The sequence below is a fragment of the Sciurus vulgaris genome, assembly GCF_902686455.1.
Source record: "Sciurus vulgaris genome assembly, chromosome: 8".
NCBI lineage: Eukaryota > Metazoa > Chordata > Mammalia > Rodentia > Sciuridae > Sciurus > Sciurus vulgaris.
Window position 1 is genome coordinate 20,609,127 of NC_136468.1, and position 22,356 is coordinate 20,631,482.

The 22,356-nt window shown below is 39.9% G+C and overlaps 1 protein-coding gene across 6 annotated transcripts in view; it reads right to left on the reverse strand.

Annotated features, from left to right (window-relative positions):
• Positions 1 to 22,356, reverse strand: part of LRGUK (leucine rich repeats and guanylate kinase domain containing) — a 106,761-nt gene that overhangs the window by 46,506 nt on the left and 37,899 nt on the right. For 5 of the 6 annotated variants that reach the window (XR_013765805.1, XM_079151494.1, XM_079151493.1 and 2 more), the window contains 7 exons: positions 22,209 to 22,295; positions 20,677 to 20,783; positions 15,233 to 15,352; positions 8,655 to 8,751; positions 4,544 to 4,657; positions 2,259 to 2,460; positions 553 to 648 (listed from right to left, as the gene is read on the reverse strand). Coding sequence is in view for 5 of the 6 variants with exons in the window: in XM_079151494.1 (XP_079007620.1) it covers positions 553 to 648; positions 2,259 to 2,460; positions 4,544 to 4,657; positions 8,655 to 8,751; positions 15,233 to 15,352; positions 20,677 to 20,783; positions 22,209 to 22,295 (823 nt within the window). In the remaining variant the exon portion in view is untranslated. The remainder of the gene's footprint in view (positions 1 to 552; positions 649 to 2,258; positions 2,461 to 4,543; positions 4,658 to 8,654; positions 8,752 to 15,232; positions 15,353 to 20,676; positions 20,784 to 22,208; positions 22,296 to 22,356) is intronic. The other variant, XM_079151491.1, reaches the window with a different exon arrangement.

Consider the following 22,356-nt stretch of genomic DNA (forward strand, 5'->3'; position numbering starts at 1 on the left):
AGTCCAGTTAGCAGAATAATAGACCTAAACTCAGAACAGCTAAGAAGCTTTCCCAGGAGAGCAGCAGAGCCAGGATGAGGGCCACCTGGCTAGTGCTGTGCCTCTGTGTTCTGCAGTGCAACACTTAGAGGGCTGCGGCAAAACTGAAGGGGAAAGAAAACTCTTGGACTGAAACTCTGGGGCTAAATATAAACCTGGTGAGTAGAACAACACCTCAGCTCCATAAGGGAATAAAATTCAGGAAGGTTGAGTTCGCAACGATGAGGCTAACCCTTATCTGTGGTCCACTTCCAAGACTCTATCTCATATGTCCCTGAAGGTCGGTCCCTGAGTTCTATTGTGGTCATGGAGACAAGTAGAGTTAAGGTCGAGAGTGCTAATCCATGAAGTTTGTTTGTGGGAACAATTACCCCAGAAGAACTACAGGCATTAAGGAGTTAGAACCAGCTCCAGTCTGGCTGATGAGTACCCAGATAATAACTCACAGATTTGCTTTCTTTTTCATTAAAAAAAAAAAAAAAAAAATTGGGCACAAAAGAGATAGGATAGTACCTGCAGTTGGCGCCAAGCTTGTGGCAGGTTCCTCAGTCAATCCCAGGTATTCTCTGATGAGCTGACTTAGCTTTTGGTAAGCAACATCCAGATCATCTACGGAAAATGAGATATGTACTTTGAAGCATCAGGATCATGTTAAAATACAGTCAATTCAACAGCTGGTGGTACTGATTTGGGTACTATGTTTAGTTTTACATATTGTGGTATCAGAATTCTAAGATGACTCTACTGATAATTCACCCTTGTATAACCTCCTCCCCTTAAGTGTGGTCAGAACCTAAGAGGTAAGGAGATTCCCAGGATTAAATTATGCTACATGGCAAAAAGGATTTTTTTTTCCAGATATAATTAAGGTTACCCATGAGTCTGAGCTAATCAAAAGGGAGGTTATCCACATGGTTCCATGCTAATCACAGGAGCCCTACAAAAGGAGAGCGAGCTCTCTAGCACGTGGCAGAATAGAAAACCAGAGACTGAAAGCTCACAGAGGATTCAATGTGCTTTTGCTGGCTAGTAGGCGGTGGGCACCCTGTGCATTGGACCTGGGAGCAACCTCTAGGGACTGAGGACAACCTCTGGAAGACAGCCAACAAGGAAACAGGGTCCTTAACCCCAAGAAACTGCATTGTGCCAACAAGTAAGCACTTTGAGCCAGATTTTCCCCAAAGTCTTTAGATGAGACTTAAGCCCAGATAATGCCTTCACCTCAGCCTCCTGATGCCCCAAGCAGAGAACCCAGTGATGCTGTACCTGACTCCTATGGAACTGCGAGCTAATAAACAGGCATTGTTTTAAGTTGTTAAGTGTGATTATTTTTATTCAACAACAGGAAACCAATATAAATATGAAATACATTAACATGTTTCAGAGATCTAAACTATTAGGTTAAACCATATCAAATTATTGTTTTCATAGGTTTGAAGAGTCAAATTGGCAATTTCATGTGGTTCAATTTAATGTCCAGTTTCCCTCTAAAAAGATAATCAATTTTATTAATTTCTTGAGGATTCTTCCAGATATTTTTATGTAGTAAAAGAAAATACAACTATATAATGCTTTTTTTTTTCTTTTTCTTAAACATAAATGCTGGCATACTATATGTAAGGTTGTGAAACTGACTTTTTAAAAATAATAGTATGGCTTAAAGATATTTATTTAACTATATACAGAGTGTTTTCTCATGCCCTTTCATAGCTATAGAATATAGTGTGGTTTTAAAATATGTAGAAATATCCATATTTTGATGAATTCTCTGACTACTACTATAAATAAATGGCCATGTCTAAAAAAGTCTTTGAAAATGTTTCACACGGATACTTTAATGGTTATATTTATAGTAGTTGTGTTTTTAACTATAGGTAGATTATGATAAAATTGCCTGGGCTTCATTTGCCTTCCAAAAAATATAAATGTGTTCCAAATTACATATTATCTAACTTTCTTTTCACAATGTCCCCTGAGGGGACAGAGTTCATTTTACACCAAATCTTATTAGTTAAGATCTTAGGATTAGTAAAAATAATAAATATGCTGGTTTAAACAGTGGAAGGTTAGAGCTCATGAATTCTTACACCTTTCAGCAGTTCTTTCCAATTTACTATTAGAACAAAAATATCTTTTCCCTATGTATTTTATTTCCATAAAACAGACTTTAATCCAGTCACCTCATACATCAAAAGTAAAACTTTGCTAGAATTACTGACCTGCATTGATTACTGCATCAAAATATCCTGGAAATTTCTGATTAATTTTAATATAAAGGTCCACTCTGGAGACAGCAAATTCAATTTCTGCACGACTGAATAATCCTTTTCTCCGCAAATGTCCCTCATATTTTTCCTTGTTCATGGGCACCACCAAGATATATCGAGGCTCAAAATAGGAGTATTTCAAACTTCTCACACCCTAGGCGTTTAAAGAAAAGATAATAAGGTGGAAACATACGCATGATTTAGAAATCATTTTGGAGACATCTGACAATATAGTGTATAATAAGTAGTATTATATTGAAGAATTTATCTGTGGAATTAGCCACTATTTTCCCACAAATATTTCAAGATTCAATTACTTTTCTCTCTTCATCAAATATTAAGTTGTCATTAGAAATATTAGATAGAATTCATTCCACCTGGTTTTCCTCTAATTAATCATTCTAATGAATATGACTGTTAGAAAGGAAAATTGCTCCATATAAAATAGGTAATTCGCACAGCACTGCCACTTTATTACTGTAAAGTAATTTCAATTCTGTGTTTCAAAACGCATCTGTTCAGAACCAGAGGAGAGCCCTTACAGGGAGAAAGCTTCTTTATTACCTTCTGGTGGGACCTTTCCTGCCAGCAACCTGCATGGGCCAGTTCTAGTGACATCCTACAGGTTCTACCCAGAGCCCAGAAGGCCAAGTTCATGGTAAACTGCTAACCAGGAGATCACAGTGTGAGACAGCCTCAGGTACAGACTGCAAACCCAGAACCCAGAGAGCTTGGCTCTCCAGCTCCCACAGACTCTGCATAAAGCCCCCAACTCCCTGCACATCAGTTTCTTCATGGGTGCAGTGAAGAGTTATTCCAAATGGACTCTGAAGTCCCTTCCATCTCAATTCTATCAATATCAGTTGAACTCAAGTTCAAAACCTTTGTTTTAAAACTGCGGTAGGAAGAAATGCAAACTCTCTTAAAATAATTTCTGGAAGAGTCAACGACAACAGTAGTTTGGAAAAATACTCCAGCTGGGGAGAACCAAGGGAATCAAACATGGTTTATAGACTCAAACTCCTGGAAATGAGTAGGAGTAAGCTCTCAAGGAAGGAAAAAGTAAAACAGGAGCCATCACTCAGATAACTGTTCAAGTGGAAAAAGGCAGACAGAAAAGGGATGGAGGATTTCTGCACTCAAAAATGCATTCATTTTTGTTTCTGCCTTGTCCAAAGAAGACATTTTTTTAGAACTGTCTTTTTTTTTTTTATAATTACCATAGGAACAAAGAGAACCCTTCTTTAAAATACGAAACCAATCAACTGCAGAAAGATAAGAAAGAGAGGATTGTGCAGAAAGTTAAGAGCTGGAAGAAATGTGAATGATTTTGTTGAAGCTAGGGAACTCTTAAACCAATACAAGGAGCTGAAAGGGAATTGCAGTCTCCTGTCTGTGAAGTTAGAGGGAAACGTAGGAAAGCTTCAGAGTCCTCAGAAAAGAAATACCAGACTTGCCTAGGTTTTGTTTTCTGGAAGTTTAGTCTACTTGAACCATTTTTCCCCCTGATTACAAAAGTATTAGACTGCTCAATTAAAGTAACCTGAAAAAAATCAATCAACTATCTTGGAAGAAGTATTTAATAAAGCTATATATTTTTAAAATTCTGGATCTTGCATTTATAAAAAATTCTGTATACTCTCATTTCAGAAGATAGTTGGGAAAGATGGCATATGGAGGCAGAGAGAAAAGTCAAACTTGCAAAGTCTAAATTGCTGGAAGTATAAAAATATTGCACCCAGTGAACAAGTGTAGTCACATGACACATAACCCAAGTGTCTGTGGAGACTCAAGGAACAAGGAAGACCACTCCGGACTCTCTCCGGACTCGTCTCTGACGGGACGAGGAACCAGGACCACACTCAGCAGTAAGTGGACTGTATCTAACATCCCTTTGTATAAACAGAATAAGTTGTAAAAAAAAAAAAAAAAAAAAAAAAGGATGTAGGGAGGAAATAAAAGAAAATAAATCTTGGGTGGCAGTTTTACTCATACGATAAATACAATTTCTTGTATTTTAATCAAAACGCTGTCTCTTTGCGCCTGTCTTGTCTCCTCCATACTAATTCCAAATGGGACACCTCACACTTGGGTATGCATTTCTCTTGGGCCTGGCAGAGTGCTAGGGCCGACCTCAAACACACACACACACACACACACACACACACACACACACACACATACACACACACACACACACACACACACACACAATTGATTGAATAAACAACACTTACTTCTATTTCCATATGAATACAGCTTGCTAATCCATCTCTTGCGATACCCTCTATGGTGTCCCTATTTAGTCCATAATTGTGATTACCATAATTAAATGTTAGAATGAATTTCCCCTGGAATTTGAGAAGCACAAAGATGTTTGTGTATAAGTGGCCATAATAGAATTTAACATACGTAAATAATTTGCTGTCTTATTTTTATATAATTCTCTAAAACTTCTAAATATGAGCAAATATGTAAGAATGACAAACTGATGGTGTGTTTATGAGGCTTAATATCAATCTGTGATGGGAAATTGATTCAGAATTCTCAGTTGACCAAAAAATGGGTTTTTGGAAATAACTTATTGAGAGGAGGATTAGGGACTGAAGCTTATGATAGGACAGACCATTTTGCCACTTACCCACTTCCTGCCAAGTCCGCACCACAAACCTTCACTACTGAGAGAACAAAACTAATAGCTTGTTCTTTCATGCCGCCATTTCAGCTATGCCAGCATCCAAGGGAGTCCAAAATACACTCCCATTCCCCAAAACCCTGCGTTCCAAGATAAGCCATGAGTTATGGAGAATTCCTAAAGGCCATGAATTACAATGACATCCTAAAAGCTTTGAAAAATAGGCCCATCCTGGTTTTCCTCATAAAGATAGCTTTTTATTGAAATTGCCCCAAATTGCTGCCTGCCCTAGAGTCATTTGAACTATAAATACTGCCCTCTGTCTGCATTCTGGAAAATCAGTTCCTCTGACAGCTGTACTCCTTTCCAAACAATGCAAGTGCAATAAAAAACACAATTTTGAAACCAAAATTATGGCTGTTTTTGGACAATATTAATCTAAACTGGGAGGCTGATAACAACAGAAGGAATAAAAATGTGGATAATCTTGGGAGGTGTGACTTCTCATATACATGATTTTAAAATAAATAATTAAGCAAGAACTTCCAGGACTGCACTGAATCCCATAGAATGGTAGCATCATTAAGAAAAGCAAGCAGGGAAGAGTCCATGGCTACCTTCCTGATCCCAGACGTTCTAGAGATGTGGGTGGATGAGGAATGGGCTCTCTCAGGGGACAGGGACTAGGCAGGAGACACAGAGTGCCTCTAGGGCTTGGGTGAGTCTCTGGAAGATGTGTCTGCTACAGGTGATGAGGAAAAGAAGGTTCTGTGATGGATTCTAAAAGTTAAAAAGTCAACAATAAATATCCTTAAAATTTTACTCCTTCAATATCATACTCTCTATTCTTTGTTTCTTCATACATGGACAGACAGATAGGTAGCTCTTTGGCTCTCCTTTCAGGTATGTACTTTATCCTGTTACTGTGTGTGATGGTTAATTTTGTGTGTCAACTTGGAGGATGCTGGGGACGAGATTAACATTTAAATTGTTGCATTCAGAGGAAGCAACACTGCCCACATTCACATTGCCCTCCACAATGTGAGTGGGCCTCGCTGAATTAGCTGAAGGCCTGCACAGAAAATAAAGGTCAGTCTTTGCACTTCGCCTGCACCATTGACTCTCCTGGAGCTCCAAGCCACTGACCCACATTACAGCTTTGGTCTTGCCAATCTCAAATAACCATGTGAGCCCATTTCTTACATTAAATCTCTTTCTGTATACATACACACGACCTATTGGTTCTTGTTCTCTGAAGAACCCTGACGAATACTCTGTCATCCCATTTTCAAAATGTGTACCTAATTGAATTATTTCAGATATATAAGTTCATTTATTTGCGTGTACAAGGACTTTCCTCTGAAGATCCTAGAAGAGTTTTCTGGAAGTATGTGGGGTTGGCAGAAATCTTACATTGTAGATACATATAAAAGAGATCCCATTTAAGTGATTTGTTAAGAATTGAGTTGTAGTTCCCCCCAGTTTTGGTTGGTGATACTCCTCTCATTTCTTTCTGCATGTGTATTTCCTAATAAATAGCAATCATTTGATTTCCAAAGCCTCCAGGTCTGTGATTTTGATCCCACAAGAGAGGGACAGTTTCTGTGGGTAGGACACTGTGTGTGTGCCTGTTAAAGGGTTCATGTGTCTATGGGCACGTGCAGGAATGATGTGTGGCTGGGTAGGTGCTTGCTGGAGGGGGCACAGGCCTTTGTGTTGTACCTGTCACAGCAAGTCAGTGGGGCTGCCCACGTGCACGGGGATAGGGATGCTAGGGTGTCAGTTAAGGGGGCCAGGCCAGCTGGGTGGGTGGAAGGGGGGTCTAGGTACAGAAGACTGAGTATGTGGGCATGACTGGCAAAGCTGACAGTGTGTCATGGATTTATTATCTATAGGCTTATCTCTCTTCATTAGACAGTCTCACCTGTTAAAAAAAGGAAAACAGAGGCAAAATTCAAGTTGAAGAAAATTACATTATATTGAAGTAATGCATATAGCAAGAGGAATAAAAATGAGTGATTCTCAAACACATGGGGATTTTTGTAGAGACAGTGAAAATAGAAGGCTAAATACAGCATAGTGCTCCCTTAGGCTAGGAGTGCAACGTGACCTGACAAGGAGTCTTGAGAACAGGTGAGCCGAACCAAGGCAAAAATGTCTCCTACTCCAACTGGAGAAATTAGCATGAATTTTGGGCACTAGTTATCTTTCACCCTGGAGTCCTAGGAGAATACTTCTTAGCAATACTCCTCAAATCTTTATTAGGGCTTTCAGAAATGTGAAATTCCAGAGTACTCTTAATAAATCAAATGATACTGCCAAAATATAGGCTAGGAAAGAAAATTATAATGTCCAAGATATTCCTTTGACAAGGCTGAAGGGAAAACTGCCCGTGAAGTATAAACAGGACTTTCTCAAGTGCTTCTCTAAGTGCAAGAGAAGTTCTGAAAACATGCACCATTCAAATTAAACTAATGGAAATGCAGTCCATGCTTCAGGGTTGTGTGATTGATTACATACAATGCAGGTGTGAGCCAGGTCTATTTGGGGGTGAAGTCAGAGAAAGGAGGGAGGAAAAAGAAGGGGAAAGAGGAGATGGGGGAGCTGTAGCTATAACATTAGTGCTGGCTGGAGGTGATTTTTTAAAATTTTCATTTTTTAATTGGTGCATTATAATTTACATACTGGTAGAATTCACTGTGCCATATTTGTAGATGTGTATAACATGATCAATCTCATTCCCCTTTTCCTCCCCTCTTGCTCTGCTGCTCTATTCTATGGATCTCCCTTCTATAACTATAATTATTACTTTAATTAATGCATTATAATTATATACACAAGCAGGATTCAATGTGACATATCTGTACACAGACACAGCAGCGTCTGGTAGATTTCATTCCCAGTAGTACCCCCCTGCCCTCCCTTCCTCCCTCCCTTTCATCCCCTTCCTTTACCCTACTGGTCTCCTGGAAGGTGATCTTTCAAAGGCAGAAATAGATTGGTCCCTCATTCAGTTTTTCAGTAGACTCCAGAAGGAAAAAGAAAGAAGAAAAAAAAAAAAAGGTGGCATAGGAGTCATTGGCCAAAAAGAAAGAATGATAATATAAACAAAAATAAGAAAAAAGTAGGTTTACAGATTCATTAGTTGTAATGAAGATACAACACACTGTCAGTTTAGCTGAAGCCCTGGGTGGCTGTGGAGTATGAAAGTATTTACTCTCAAAGAGAAAACATAGTAGGGTTGTGAGGATTCCCTTTGCATGTGAAGGCCATGTACTTGAATCTTTTCTTTCCCTATTATGTGTTTCATTTTCTGTTGAAGGCCAAAGGGAAGGAGTAAATTCTTTTTAAGGCAATTAATTCAAACACAAGAGTGGTGTGCACTACTACCAGTAACTAGATCATCAGGTTTTTGGTAAAAACAAAAACAAAAAGATTCAAATTGAACCAGATTTAAAACAAGCACAAAATTAAATTTTTCTCTTTTTTAAATATTTTTTTTAGTTGTAAATGGACACAATATGTTTATTTATTTTCTTTATGTGGTGCTGAGGATCAAAACCAGTGTCTCACACGTGTGAGGCAAGCACTCTACCACTGAGCTACAGACCTAGCCCATAAATTTTTCTACTCTTTTCAATCTCTATTTCCTAATATTTTAGACAGAGAACATGTCTCACTTATGCAATAAAAATAAAGGGAAACAGTCTTACCATGTTCAGCATTTCATCAAAAACTTCCTGAGAAATAAAATGATAATCAACTCGATCCCCTTCTCCAAAGTAAGGTGGTCTTGTTGTGTGGCAGGCACTGAAATCATAAAATAAGCAACCTAGTCTATTTCTGTTAACTTGGAATTCAAAATGGATAAGATTTCAGTATAAAGAATGTTTTCAAGAATGAAATTGATCCATAAATCAGAAATCAGAAAGCAACATAAATGTGAAAACACCTAGGTTCGGACGTGCTAGACTACTTTCAATCACTATGGTCTTTAAGGATCATACAAATTTTGGATTATCTGGATCGAGTTTTCACTCACTGCTCTTGATCACTTTCTGAATCATCCCCTCTGAAGAAGCATAACCATATTTTTACTCGCCCAAGTGCCTTCACATTCTCTCTGCTCTAGAAGCCTTTTCTGCAGCCCCCTCCTCTCCCGTCACCTGGCTGGCCCATTGTTTTCAGGGCTTGGTTTAAGGGCCACCCCTCCCAGGACTCTTCCTGACCTCCTCGGGCTGCACTATGCATCTCTGTTCTCCCATAGCCTCAGCCTGTGCCAGCTGCATTCCGGTGTTTGTTGGGGCTCTCCCGACGGCCCCCCCACCCCCAACTTGAGGACAGAGTTAGCTCATCCACCCTGTGCCACACTGATTCCAGTGGTGAATGGAATTCTCAACTCAATCTTTTCTATTCCCTGCCTGAAAGAGCACCCCTCCCACCACACCCCAATTACTCTGTGACTTTCACACAGTAATCTGATTTTTCCCATCATCCCCAGCAGAACTATAAATCATGAGGGGAGGACTTTGTCTTGCTCGGCGTGTGCACCACTGCATTCCCAACGCCAGGCTCACAGCAGGCCTCCCCTAAATGTTTGTAAAATGAATGGAAATTTAAATATGTGAAGTAGACAATAGCAGCAAAGAGCTCCATGGTATGGACGGTTATAAAAGTGACTTGTCCCAGGTCGCACCGCAGGCTAGTGTCGGTCCCAGAACTAGAATATGATGCCTACTACCCAGGACTCTTGATTTCCATCACCCCACCTTCCCAATGTTAGGCCTGGGGATGCGAATGGATTTTTAGATTAGCCCATCGTTTTAAAATATGAGAATAGCTAGATGTTTGACATCTATTCCTCATAAAAACTTTGAGGCAGGTATTCTTTTTATTTTACAGATGGTAAAACTGAGGCACAGCAATTATGTATGTTGCTAAGCAGCAACACCAGGATGCCTCCAAATCAATTCTTTTTAAGATCATGCTAATTAAGAGGGTAAAGTCAAAACCTCAGAAGTCTCTCCATTTGTAAGCTAAAGACAAATAAATTCATGTGACTGCTCCCCTTCTATTTTAATGAAGAATGAACCATACGAGGAAGTTTTAAGGTCCTAATAATACATTCACATCGAATGCTCAGGAAAGACTGCACGCTCTTTGAAGAGACTGTCAAAACACCGTGGCATTTGTTTTGTTGTTTGAATGCACTGGCATTTCTTCCCAGGCTTGGCAGAGGCCCGAGACCCTCTGTCTCTTGGTGTCCCTGACAGAGAAGATAAATCTGTGGCCCTGCACCCTGTGCCACAAACCCTCAGCACAGTCTTCAAACACTACGCTGGAATTTGTGTTTCCCAACAAAGAAATTGAGTGGCACGGATTGTTTTCAGAATTTCTAAAAGGAAGACAAAACAAAGAAGCGTTTGAAGCATCCAGGCAGGTAGAGAGCCAGCTCCAGTGATGTGGAGAAAGCCAACCACAGGACAGGCTGTGGTGGCACTTTCTATCGAGGGGGACTCGAGGACCTGTGGTGTTTTGCGTCTGTCATCCAATTTTCACACAGAAACATTCACTGTGGAGCACACAGCCCAAATCTGAACATCTTAAAAGGGAAACACTTCACAGTGAAAGCAATGTTTCCCCAAACTTACTCAGAAGAAATGATGCCAGATTTTAGACAAACAAATCTGCTTGGGACGCCGCTTTCAATATCCTTCTCTCCTCCACCTAAACATGTCCAGGAGCTTGTTATTTACTGATTAATCTACCAGCTAAATCATGGTCTGTAACAGGAACCACACTCTTGTTGGTGTCACTTAACAGAGGAAAAGACTGATGGGGATAACCCCAGACTGTGTCTCTGCGGTAGAAGCCCAAGGTTGAGCTTAGTCATTCCAGAGGACAGTCATCGGGGCCACGGAAAGCAGGTGACCAGGAAGGAAAGGAATCAGGATGGCCAGGCCAAATAATGAATATGAAAGTATCCAGGGAAATTTCATAGAAGAACAGATGTCTGAGAAGAGCTGGCAGGTGGGTGAGGAAGTAGACTTCTTTTTCAGCGTGATTCAGAAGCATGCAGATTTAGAATCTAATTCTGGACCAGATTGCCTCAGGAAATAATGAACTTCTTGCTGCTCCCAATGTTTAGGCAGAGGCTTGGCTGGGAGCACATCTGAATTCAAGCACATTAGAACACACTGTACAAGCAAGTGCTTCCAATGTGCACCTCCAAATAAATGCCCAGGTATCCACCAAAGCCATCCGTAAGTAAGATATGTTGGTCTCAACACCCAGTGCAAATATACATCAATGAATTGTGGTACACACTCAGGGATCATGAACACAGGAATCAGATTCCACGAGGATCAGATTCCATGAAAGCCCCTACTCGACCATGTTCCAGGAGCTGCTCACCACCTTAGAACTCCCGACGTCATCCCTTGTCACATATTCTAGTTGGTCTTCTTGTCTCCAGCCTTCTTTCCCGAGCCCTGTCCCCAACTGTCCACAGGGTATGCTTTCTAAAACACAACTGGAAACATTCCATTCCCGTTTGGAAACCCTTTGTGATCAGACCTCCGTCTGTCTGTCCAGTCTTGTCTTCTGCCAGTGCCCCTTGCAGCTCAGGCTTAGCCATGCTTCAACCTGCACTTCCAGTTAATACATCATGCCTGCTGTTCTCTCGGCCTCAGCGCAAGCCCAGCACCCCCTTTCTCTTTCACTTCTATCAGAGGCTTTTCACTCCCTCACAATAGCACCCATCAAACTACCCTGTAAGAAAGAATTTCCCATTTAAAGCCCATTCTAGGCTGAACATAAACTGCCAGGAGGACAAGACTCATGTCTGTTCATTTCAGCTTTATCACCAACACATGGCACATGGATGGCGCTCAACAAATACTGAGTGAATGAATAAATGAGCCATTTTACAAGTCTGCTATATTTGTATAAATGGACACATTAGATCAGACTGCATCTGGGTTGCTATACCTCAGACCATCTCAAGCAGCTAAAGAGCTGCGGTCTTTTACTTTATTATAATGGTAAAAATAAAATAGATTTAGTAGTCAACACCACAAGAAGGTTATAATGGTTATGAAAATAGAGATTGGTATAAAACAGAGATGTAAAGGAGTTTAAAGATTTTCTTTCAGGACTATTCAGATCACTGAAATGGCCTTAAATTTGGAAGATAAACAGGCATGCTGGTATTGTTCTGTGGTATCCTCATTATCCAGGGCTCTTCCAGGAGTCACCGATTTCTGTAGCAATATGGAGTCAGAAATAAAGAGACAGACTTTGAAGGCAATAAATGAATATCTCCAGGCTACCCATAACTAATACAGGTAAAGAAAGAGCAGCCAACTTATTTCTATAAACATGAAAAAATAGTAAAATCAAAAATCAAAACCTAAGACCAGAGCAGAATCTCTTCAGCCACGCCAGTTGTTTTAAGATCGAATTGTTTTTTATTTATTTATCTGGATATGCAACTTAGCCTGTGAAAACATCACTGAACCTTGATCTCGAGTGAGTGTAATTTTAAAAAGAAGGAAAATACAACAGAAAATGAAACACATAATAGGGAAAGAAAAGATTCAAGTACGTGGCAGGGCAGGTGCCTTTGCAAATGCTTTCATGTTTCGCAGAGAGGCCGTATTCATGCCTGCTTTCATTTAATTAAAAACCAATAAAACTTATGTTGGATAAAGAATAAAAGAAAAGAAAATCTAAACAAGAAAAATGACTTGCCCCTGAAGATGTGCTTTGGTTTTATCTCCTTTTAATTAGAAAGTTGCTGCATATAATGGTAGAGCTATCTTATTTTCTCCATGGAGGAAATGGCTAGCTATATAATACCCTCTTTTATCCAATAATATGGTCTTTGATCTGGGCATTGATGAAATTCTCAGGGCGATTTGCCACTGAAGAAGCCCTGATCTCTGCCTCTGTAAGGATGACCATGAGTGGCTTGTCAATGCTCCTGAGCCTGCAAGGGAGGTGAGTGAGTGGGTTGGTGGGCAGTCAGGAGTCTTTCTGCCCACCACTAATTCCACAGCAAGGAGAACAATCACTGTGGCAGCAACACAGGACACAAAATTCATTTTAGGATTTTGTTTGCCATCTTGTGCCGCCACTCAAATTTTATATCACACTAATTATCTAAGGTCTGATTTCCCCACTAGACTACAAATTTCCTGGAGGCAAGGACCTCATGGGTCTGGTTACCCCTATATCCTCAGGAACTAGCACATGGGAGAAACTCAAAAAATACCTACTGATTGAGGGAACCAATCCGTTTCTCCGTATCTATAGGAAATAATCTATGCTTCTTATCACAAGTCATTTCCACTAAACATTGCACATGTTACTGTGAAGTCAGCCATCCATTCACTCACCCAGTCAGTCATTGAACACACAGAGCCTGGCCATATGCTGAGCACTCAGAACGTAACGGTGAACAAGGCTGACATGGCCCTACCCTTACTGGGCTTGTAGAGGAGCAGAGAAAACAGACATTAAATAAATCAATTGAAACATGGAGGACAAGCATTCTAACAAGGGAAAAGCAAGATTCAGGGAAAATGAGTAATTGGGGATGCCAAGTCAGCTAAGAATGTAGGGGCGACAGGACTAGAATCTTGATGGTAGTCAACAAATACCTCCAGGAACACAGGACCCAGCATGCTTCAGCAATAGCATATCACAAATGCCAAGGACTGGGCAACATAATTGGCATGGAGATGTGAGAGGAACCAGAGAAAGCCTGGCTCCCTAGGTCACTTTGGTTTGCTAAAAGATTCCAAATTTACACATTAGCACAAAGGTCCAGCATATACCTTTTGCCCCAGTATGACCTTGCAGTCACTGCATTCAACTTATCTCTTAAAACAGGTTCATACCTTCATAATGGCACTTTATACTTTTTCATTCTAATATTAACTTTTAATTTATTTTTATTACTTCAGAATATTTAAAATATGTTAATCAAAACATTCTACGGTATATGTGTCTTAAAGTTGTTGAGATGTGGGTTGCAATTTAAAATATTTAAATAAATGGACCTGTTTAAAATAGTGTTTACATTATTTGAACTTGTGTAGCTTAAGGGAAGGAATTATGTGTAATAGCATAAGTTTGCACTTATTTTTCTTGCTGTCCTGTCTATCTTTGTAGTCACATCCTAAGCTCATCAACACACACCACTAATCTAAAAGTAATTTCTTTGCCGTACATAAAAAATAAATAGGAAAACTGTTGAAGAGATTGCAGTAGCAATTCTAATTCGGATTCACAGGAACCACTAAAACATCCGTACACCCAGCTGGATGGTTTCCTCGGATGGTTCTAGTTTTTCAAGATACATTCTCTACTTTAACTGTGCCTTTAGGGAATCAGTCACCAAATAATGCTCCAGAAAACTTTTGAGCTTATCAAGTGCTAACCTAAAGGGAAGAACAGGAGACATTTTAGCTGTCTGTTTTCTGTCCTTCTTGCTGCTGAAAGGTGCCCCAGAAGAGAAAAACCAAGCTCAAGTACGGCCAGCATGGGTCCCAAGCACAGCAAGCTGGGGAAGCTGACCCCTGGAGCGCAGTCTACCCAACACTGTGATTCATGGCTGCATCTCATGGCAACAGGAGGATTTTGCCTTCAAACGCCATTCTGATCAGTTAAAAAGAAGACTGCTTTCAAACCCTGGAGAGTGATTTGCTCTGGCACTGAATCAAGTTAAACTTTAAAAGTACATGTATACTACAGCATAAGAAATGGCAAAGAAGTCAATGAATTTTCTATGGAAGAGGCATCTAATGGTATGAATGTACTACTGATGAATTGCTTCAGGGGCTGGTCACTGCTATGCGTTACCTGCCTATTTCACAAAAGACCAGATCTTTTTGTTACTTGCTAAGTTCCATAACTAGGAAGTATGTTTTAACAATCATCTCCACCATATTTACTGCAATGGCACAAGAATCAAGATTCCTCGTCTTTCTGAGACCAGTTAATAACACTGATTCAATTTAATCAAAAATTTACTTTCAAGAACTGACACTCTCAGGGTACTCTGTCCTTCTCAAGAGTTCACGTCTGTTGCACATTCAGTTTACTTATTACTTCCAGCTTTGCTGTAAAATATAACATGAAAAAAGTTGTTTATGTACATTTATGAACTGGCTTAAAATTAACAGCCAAAATTAGCAATATCTGAGATTTGAGTAGAAAGGAACTATTGGTACTTGCAAACACTTGGAAGAATTTCCAAGTCTCATAAGCCAATAAATGCACTTACCCATATCTGAAGTAAGTACTAAACTGTCTGCAGAGGCGGTGAGCAAGTTCTCGTTTCCCACAAGCCTGAGGACCAGCTAGTATCAACATGGGATAAGGAGCATCCAAACTGGGAAGAGTGCTACAACAGAGAACCAGAGCGAATTATTATCCTACTCTCATCAGAGATGCAGCATATGAACTACACCCATTAGGTAAAGTCACAATTATAATAATGAGCACTTGTATATATAGACACTAAAAACAGAAGGATGGTCCTGCTTTCCAGAAACAAGTTGATTATAATATGTCAAAAATTATACTCAAAGCATAAATAACAAAGTAAGTACAATACAAATTTATGTAAATTTACTTTACTAAGCTTTGTAAAGGAAAAATATGGTAAGATACAGTAGTTCTTTCCTCCTCTCCCAGTGGAAAATATCTTTATTAATTAGGAAATACATTCTGTTTGAACATGAAAAATTCTAAGCTTGAAATTTTCTATACTAGATTCTGGTCAAAAAAAAAAAAAAAAAAAGAGAAAGAAAAAAGTCTCACTGGTTTTGCTGCTATTCTGGGTGCTTATACTTGTGTTTTAAAAAATAATCATAGCCAGGCATGGTAGCATATGCCTATAATCCCAGTTACTCAGGAGCTGAGGCAGGAGAATACCAAGTTTGAGGCCAGTCAAGATACAGTAGTTCTTAATTGTTTAGTATTCCCTCCCTTGTCAATTTATTCCATGTCAATGAAAGAAATGACTGCCCTCTGAGTTATTGTTTAACATTCATACCCATTGATTAGAATACAGATATGCAAAGCAAAGTTTATAGTAATGACTAAAATTCCCCTGAGCAATGAACTATATGCTTGGCACTATTCTAGGAGTTTCTAGAAGGTGATTCTAGTAAATCACTTTATTCCATCATCACAAGAAGCTAAGGAAGATGTTACTGTCATTATCCCCGTCTAAAACATGACGAAACTGAAGTGCAGAAAGGTTAATAAACTCGCTCAAAGGAAAGGAAGAGTTGATAATGACTCTAGGTTTGGCTTGTGGGCATGAAGACTGAACTAAAGCATGAATTTATCAATAAAATCTCCTGAAACAGGCATAGCTGATGTTTGGACTCTACTCATGAAACAAATTGTAGAAGTACAGAATAAAATAAAATGTTTTAAATACATGACTAAAGTATGGGTTCAGGGAAAACTCTGTGATTAATATGAAGTAGCATAGAGTTTCAATCTCTGAATGGCCACATAAAAACAAAAAACTTGAGAGCAAAGGCCCATGGAAAACACGTGGAACAAGAACACATGAAAGGGTATCTCCACAAACACAATCCCACCAAAGCTAAAGCATGCTGGAGACTTGCCAGAGGAAGAAGGAAGTAATAGGGCAGTAGCTGGTAGATGTGAGGACAGGGAACCCTGGGTACCTAGAAGCAGACAGGCTGAAGCTGCTGCACACGTGCAAAAGCCTGATTATTAATGTTCATGGCAACTTTATTAGCAGTGGCCAGAAACTGGAATCAGTTCAGATCTCCTTCAACAGGTAAACTGTGATACATCTGTACCATCTGTACACTACTCAGCACCAAAAAAGGAATTACTGATACATACAACTTGGATGAATTTATAGGACATTGTACTGTGTGGGAAGCCAACCCTGTTTAGCAGACTCAGACTTTGCTGAGCCATAGGATACAGGTCTGACTCCCAGGAACTGGCAGTCATGAGAGGCTGTTTCAGACAATCAGGGAGTAGGTGGCCCTGTAAAGGGGTGTCTCACCCCTGAAGGAATGCTAATTCGCTAAGCAAATGGTTTCCCTAACTCCACCCCATCCTGTTCCTCACAGAAGTCCCTCTTGATCCAGGCCCCTTTACCTATGTGACTATAAATAAAGGTGGAGGTGGGGTCCTCCATCTTGTTGAGGGCCAAATCTGGTATGACCTGATCAGTCACACCCCCTTCCATTTGCAAAGATTATTGGCTCTTGTGTTTATTGGTTAGTTTATTCGTAACTAATTCATAGCCAACACTGTCCTCTGACAGAAATCCCTTCCCTCATCCACACTGGATGTGGCGGACCCCCAATACAGTACTGGTGTGTGGGAGAATCCCTGGAAGTGACGTGTGTGACTCCACTGGCATAACATTCTTGAAATGGCATTACAGGGACGGGGAAAGACTAGTGGTTGCTAAGGGTAAGGGGAGATGGGAGGGAGGGAGGTACTGTGGCTGCCGAAGGGCATCATGGGGGTCCTTGTGATGAAACTGCTCTGTCCCTTGACTGCAGTGGTACTCCGATGAATCTACAGGTCATAAAATTGCATCAAAGTATACAGTCAAGACACACATGCACGCATGCCAAACTGGTGAAATCCAGTGAGGTTGGTGGATTTCCTGGCCAATTTCCTGGGTTTGAAGCTCTACTAAAGTTATGTAAGACATCACAACTGGGGGAAATGTATACAGAGATTCTTGCTGTCATTTCTTACAATTACATGTGAACCTACAATGATCTCAAAATAAATTTCTTTTAGAAAAGTGTCTAAAGAGAGATACAGTGTATTTGAGAGGGATTGACAAATACTGAAAATAGACAAAGGAGATCTTCCTGAAGAAGCAAATCAAAGCAAAGGAATAAGAAAAATATTAAAGACTTAGAATTCAAGAAAACTTTCCTGACATTACAAAAAGACAAAACAAACATAACTAATAAATAACAAACAAATAACATTGAAAGGGCACACTTTATACCTAGAAATAGCCAGAATGACCAGTATCAAGATACAATATAGTAAAATTACTAAGAAAATTAAAGAAAAAGGGGGAAAATGGGTAAACTAGAAAAAGAAAGCACATTACTTATAAAGGAAAATAATTATTAGATTTGGACAGCGATGTTTTATGCCAAAATGAAGTGGAGTAACATCTTCAATGTACTCAAAGAAAAAAAACTACAAGCAACAAATTTTATAATTAGCAGAAATGACTTTCAAGTGTGAAGGGCACAAGTGTTACCAACATGCCAGAATTCAAAGGATCATGATCCCATAGCCCTTCCTAAGGAATCTACTAGAAAACAAGCTTCATACAACCCAAATGACTCAGGAGACACCAGTACAAGGAGCCGCCGTAAGCAATAAATATGTAGGTGCTCAAGACTAATGAGAACTAAGACTAGAAGAGAATAAATGAGAACAAAGGAGGAGAAATGCAGGATGTGGTAACTGCATGTTCTGACCAGAAAAATGCAGTATGCTGTTTACAAATGGGTGGTTGATGATCACATGAAATAGATGGAGTAGGCAAGTTCACGCAGGCAGACGGAAGGTGAGCGGTTACTAGGAACTGGAGAAGGGAGGATGGGGAGTTGCTCAATGGTCGCAAAGTTTCTGTTGGGGTGATGAAATGTTCTGATGGGCTGATGGGGGCACGACACCGCGAGTGTACTTACGTCACTGACCTGTCCGCTTAAAAACACTTAAAGTGGGAATTTGATGCTGCGGATATGTTACCGCAAGAAAAAATGGGGAACAGTTGAAATGGGTAACGGCATAGGCCAAAAAATGTTTTTCATGTTTTTCAGGACTCACTGGCCACAGCATTAGTATCAGTATCCTGATGCCACTGTGGTGCAATATGGGATTTAAACACTGAGTAATTATGGGATTTTGTATTCTACGTTCCTCTAGGACTAATGACAATCAAGATTATGGGTGTGGGAGAAGAGTGAGATAATGAAGAGGAGATTAAACAAAAGCTTATCTGTGGTCTTGAAATTTAAGTATCACTATGAATTCAGGAGTTACTTAGCCCATTTATCTATTGGTAGAGACACACAGATCTACCTAGAGATATACAGTTGGATTGAATGGATATAGATGGACATGTACAGATAAGATGGATGGATGGATGGAAAGAAAGGTGTTACTTGCTCTTTTCACTATCCAGTCTAGAGACAATGACCAACCCAGAAGCTACGAGTATCTCTAGCACCATTTTAAGACAGGGAAGCACCATTTCTCACCAAAACTGGGCTTCCTGGAGAAATGGCTAATTCCAGATTTGGGACCAGACATGCACAAGACTGGGAAAGCTTGTCATTCCAGATAAGGAAGCTATCAATGACTACCAGGCCAGAGTCAAGTTTGGCCATGTCATTTTAATACAGTATCCTCTCTCTAATCATGCCCAGAGAGGGTGACAAGGATTCTCCAATAACACAACCTACATTCCACAGGGTCAAGAGTCAGGGCTCCCCTCCTGGGCCTGATTTCTGGTGCTGGCCCAGAGCAGGAAGGGCAAAGATAGGCCTGTCCACCAGCTGCTGAACTAGAACCAGGAACAACACCACTCCGTCCTGGAACACCAGGCCTGCTTGGCCTTTGCTCTTATTTTCCTGGCATCAGAAATGATCAAGAAATACATGTTTATCAGACACCACTGCAAATTTTTGATACATGTTTTTATATAAATGTCCCCTAAAGCATGAAATAAGTAGCAATATTATAAACTGGAAAAGAAATACAATAAGGTCATAAATGCCCTTCTTTTAAATCAAATGTGCTTTTCCAAACGTGTGCAAATAACGATAAATCATTTCACCTAGCAGCTCCCATACACATATAAACTGTCAACGTCCACATTATTAAATTCCATGTAAAAATCATGTCCTGGGTTGCAAAATAAAACATTTTGCTCTCTGTGGGAAACCAACCATGTGAAATACAGAAGCAAATACCACAAGAAAGGCCATTTATACCCAAGAGTTTTACAAGTATTTTTAAAATGCCTTTGGGTATTGATAGAATTTCTGCATTATACTTACAGCATAAATGGCCATCTGCTCCAACAGATTGTTTAAAAAGAAATGGAGAAACCATGGTAAATCTGTCTTGGAATTTAGAGGTGAGAGACTCTATTCATGTGCTTAACCAAGCTGGGCTACTCCTCCCTGATGGGTTGATTGCAACTCAGTAAAGATATTTCAGGTTTCCCTTAGGCTAGCTGTGCTTCCTTCTAGGGACTCCCTAATAATCTGAATTCACAGAATGCTCTTTGGCAGGGGTATTTAGCATTAAGTTACAGCTAAGGAAAGATTCACAATGGATATAAATGATCACAATTTTCCGTTAATGAGACTTAAGGACTGTTCTGATCCTAAGCTAGAAAAGTTGACAAACCTTTTTTATTTTTTTATTTCACTGTCGTATGGCTCAGGCTACCCAACATACAGTGTGTCCCCCTGCTTGAGAGCAGCACACTGAAGTACCTGCTGATAGGCCAGAACTGAGACAATGCAGTCTATCAAAAAAGACCGGCCCCTTCCCTCAGAGAAAGTCACATTTCTAGGAAATGAAGAGGTCACAAAATAGAGGGCTGAGGAAAATGATGAGGTTGTCCTCTGCTTGCCCATCCTGAGTTCTACCCTGGAGGGTCCTAATAAATACCTGTCAAAGATCCTCTGTGGCTGCAGGACGCTGTTGACAACATGAGTCAGGTGATCTTGGGCTGCGACCACTTCAGGAGGAGGGTCATATTTATTCACTGCTGAAACCTTTTCCAGAGTTAGAAAAGTAAAAGGGAAAGTGTTTGGTTTCTAAAATGAAGATGAGGTTTAGAGTTTCTTTAATGAATTATTCTAGACAGGCAACTACTCTAACAAATGCCCAGGAGCCTTTGTATTCAGTTTGCAAGTCAACTTTTACTTTCCTAAAACCTAAATAATGATAATTATTTTTAAGTGTTGAGTGGAATCCTTTGATCCCCTACTTCTTTATATTCCTGGGTTTGGATGAGGCAGATTAAAAAAGCAAACAAGGGGCTGGGGTTGTGGCTCAGTGGTGGAGTGCTTGCCTAGCACACGTGAGGCACTGGGTTCAATCCTCAGCACCACATAAAGATAAATGAATAAAGGTATCGTGTCCATCTACGACTAAAAAATATTTAAAAGAAAAAACAAGACCTTTGAAGTCTACGATCACTTTTAATATAGTAAAGATTGCAATTTTTCGTACAAGACGAAGAATAAAATTTGTAGTTCTAGATTATAGGCAGTTGATCCTGGAAATTTTTTTTTTTCTAATGCCATCTCACTCAGAATTATTTCATACTCTCATGTTCTACTCAAACTTTCTCCTTCAGCACAACTTTCTCCTAACAAACAGCTCTCTATCTCGTCTTTGCCATCCCTCCAAACAGTCTCCTCTGTCATGCTCTTATTTAATATGTGGTTTTAAATTTTATTCCCTTTGCAAAATGTTAAAGGAAAAGAGAAATCTCCTAAATGCCTTTGAGCATGAGAATGATGATAGGGGAGCATCTGTAACGATTTTTAGCCAAGATTGCAGGAAGGCATGTCTGAGATGGAATAGTGCCTCTCCACCACTTACACCTGTCTTCAGTCCTATTCAAATTCCCGTCCAATGTAGGAAATCCCTCACTAGCGGAGATCTCCACCCTGGCTATGGCAGGGAGGGCGGCAGGTGTCAGCATTCAAGTCTGGCTGCTCTGGAATTATGTGACCAGATGAATCATTCTTTTAAAGAACAGAATTAAAGGATTAAAAATATCAGAGAAGCTATTTATTTGAATACCTTTTGATTATATAGTAGGATGACATTATAGTACATTTTTTTATTAAATTAATTTTTAAAGTAACCCAGATAGGATCTTATCCTCTTCGAATAGGTTAGTTCTCAAGCTGCTAATCTGCTACACTGCGGCCTAGATAAGAGGAGTGTCACCTCTGCTCCTCAGAGCCCGGCTTTCTGCTGGGCCAATGGCAGGCCTGCGTTTGTTGATGCCCAGTTCTACAGAGGGTTCAACTGACAGATCCTAGGATGAGGAAACAGTCCCTAAGTAAAGAACTGATTTACGTACTGCTCTGCATCTCAAATATTGATTATATTGGTCCTGAAGCAGACAATGAGAGCTTTTGAGCACATAAACCCATAAACACATGAAATGATGATTTACATACCTTTTCTTCTACTTTAATCTTCTTCTGATCTAATTCTGTGAGTCGCAGTAGCATAAATATTACAAATAACCAGTATTCGGGTTTCTCCTAAGTAAAATATCAAGAGGACCATTCATTCCCAAGTCACCGAGCACCGCGGTCTATTCTC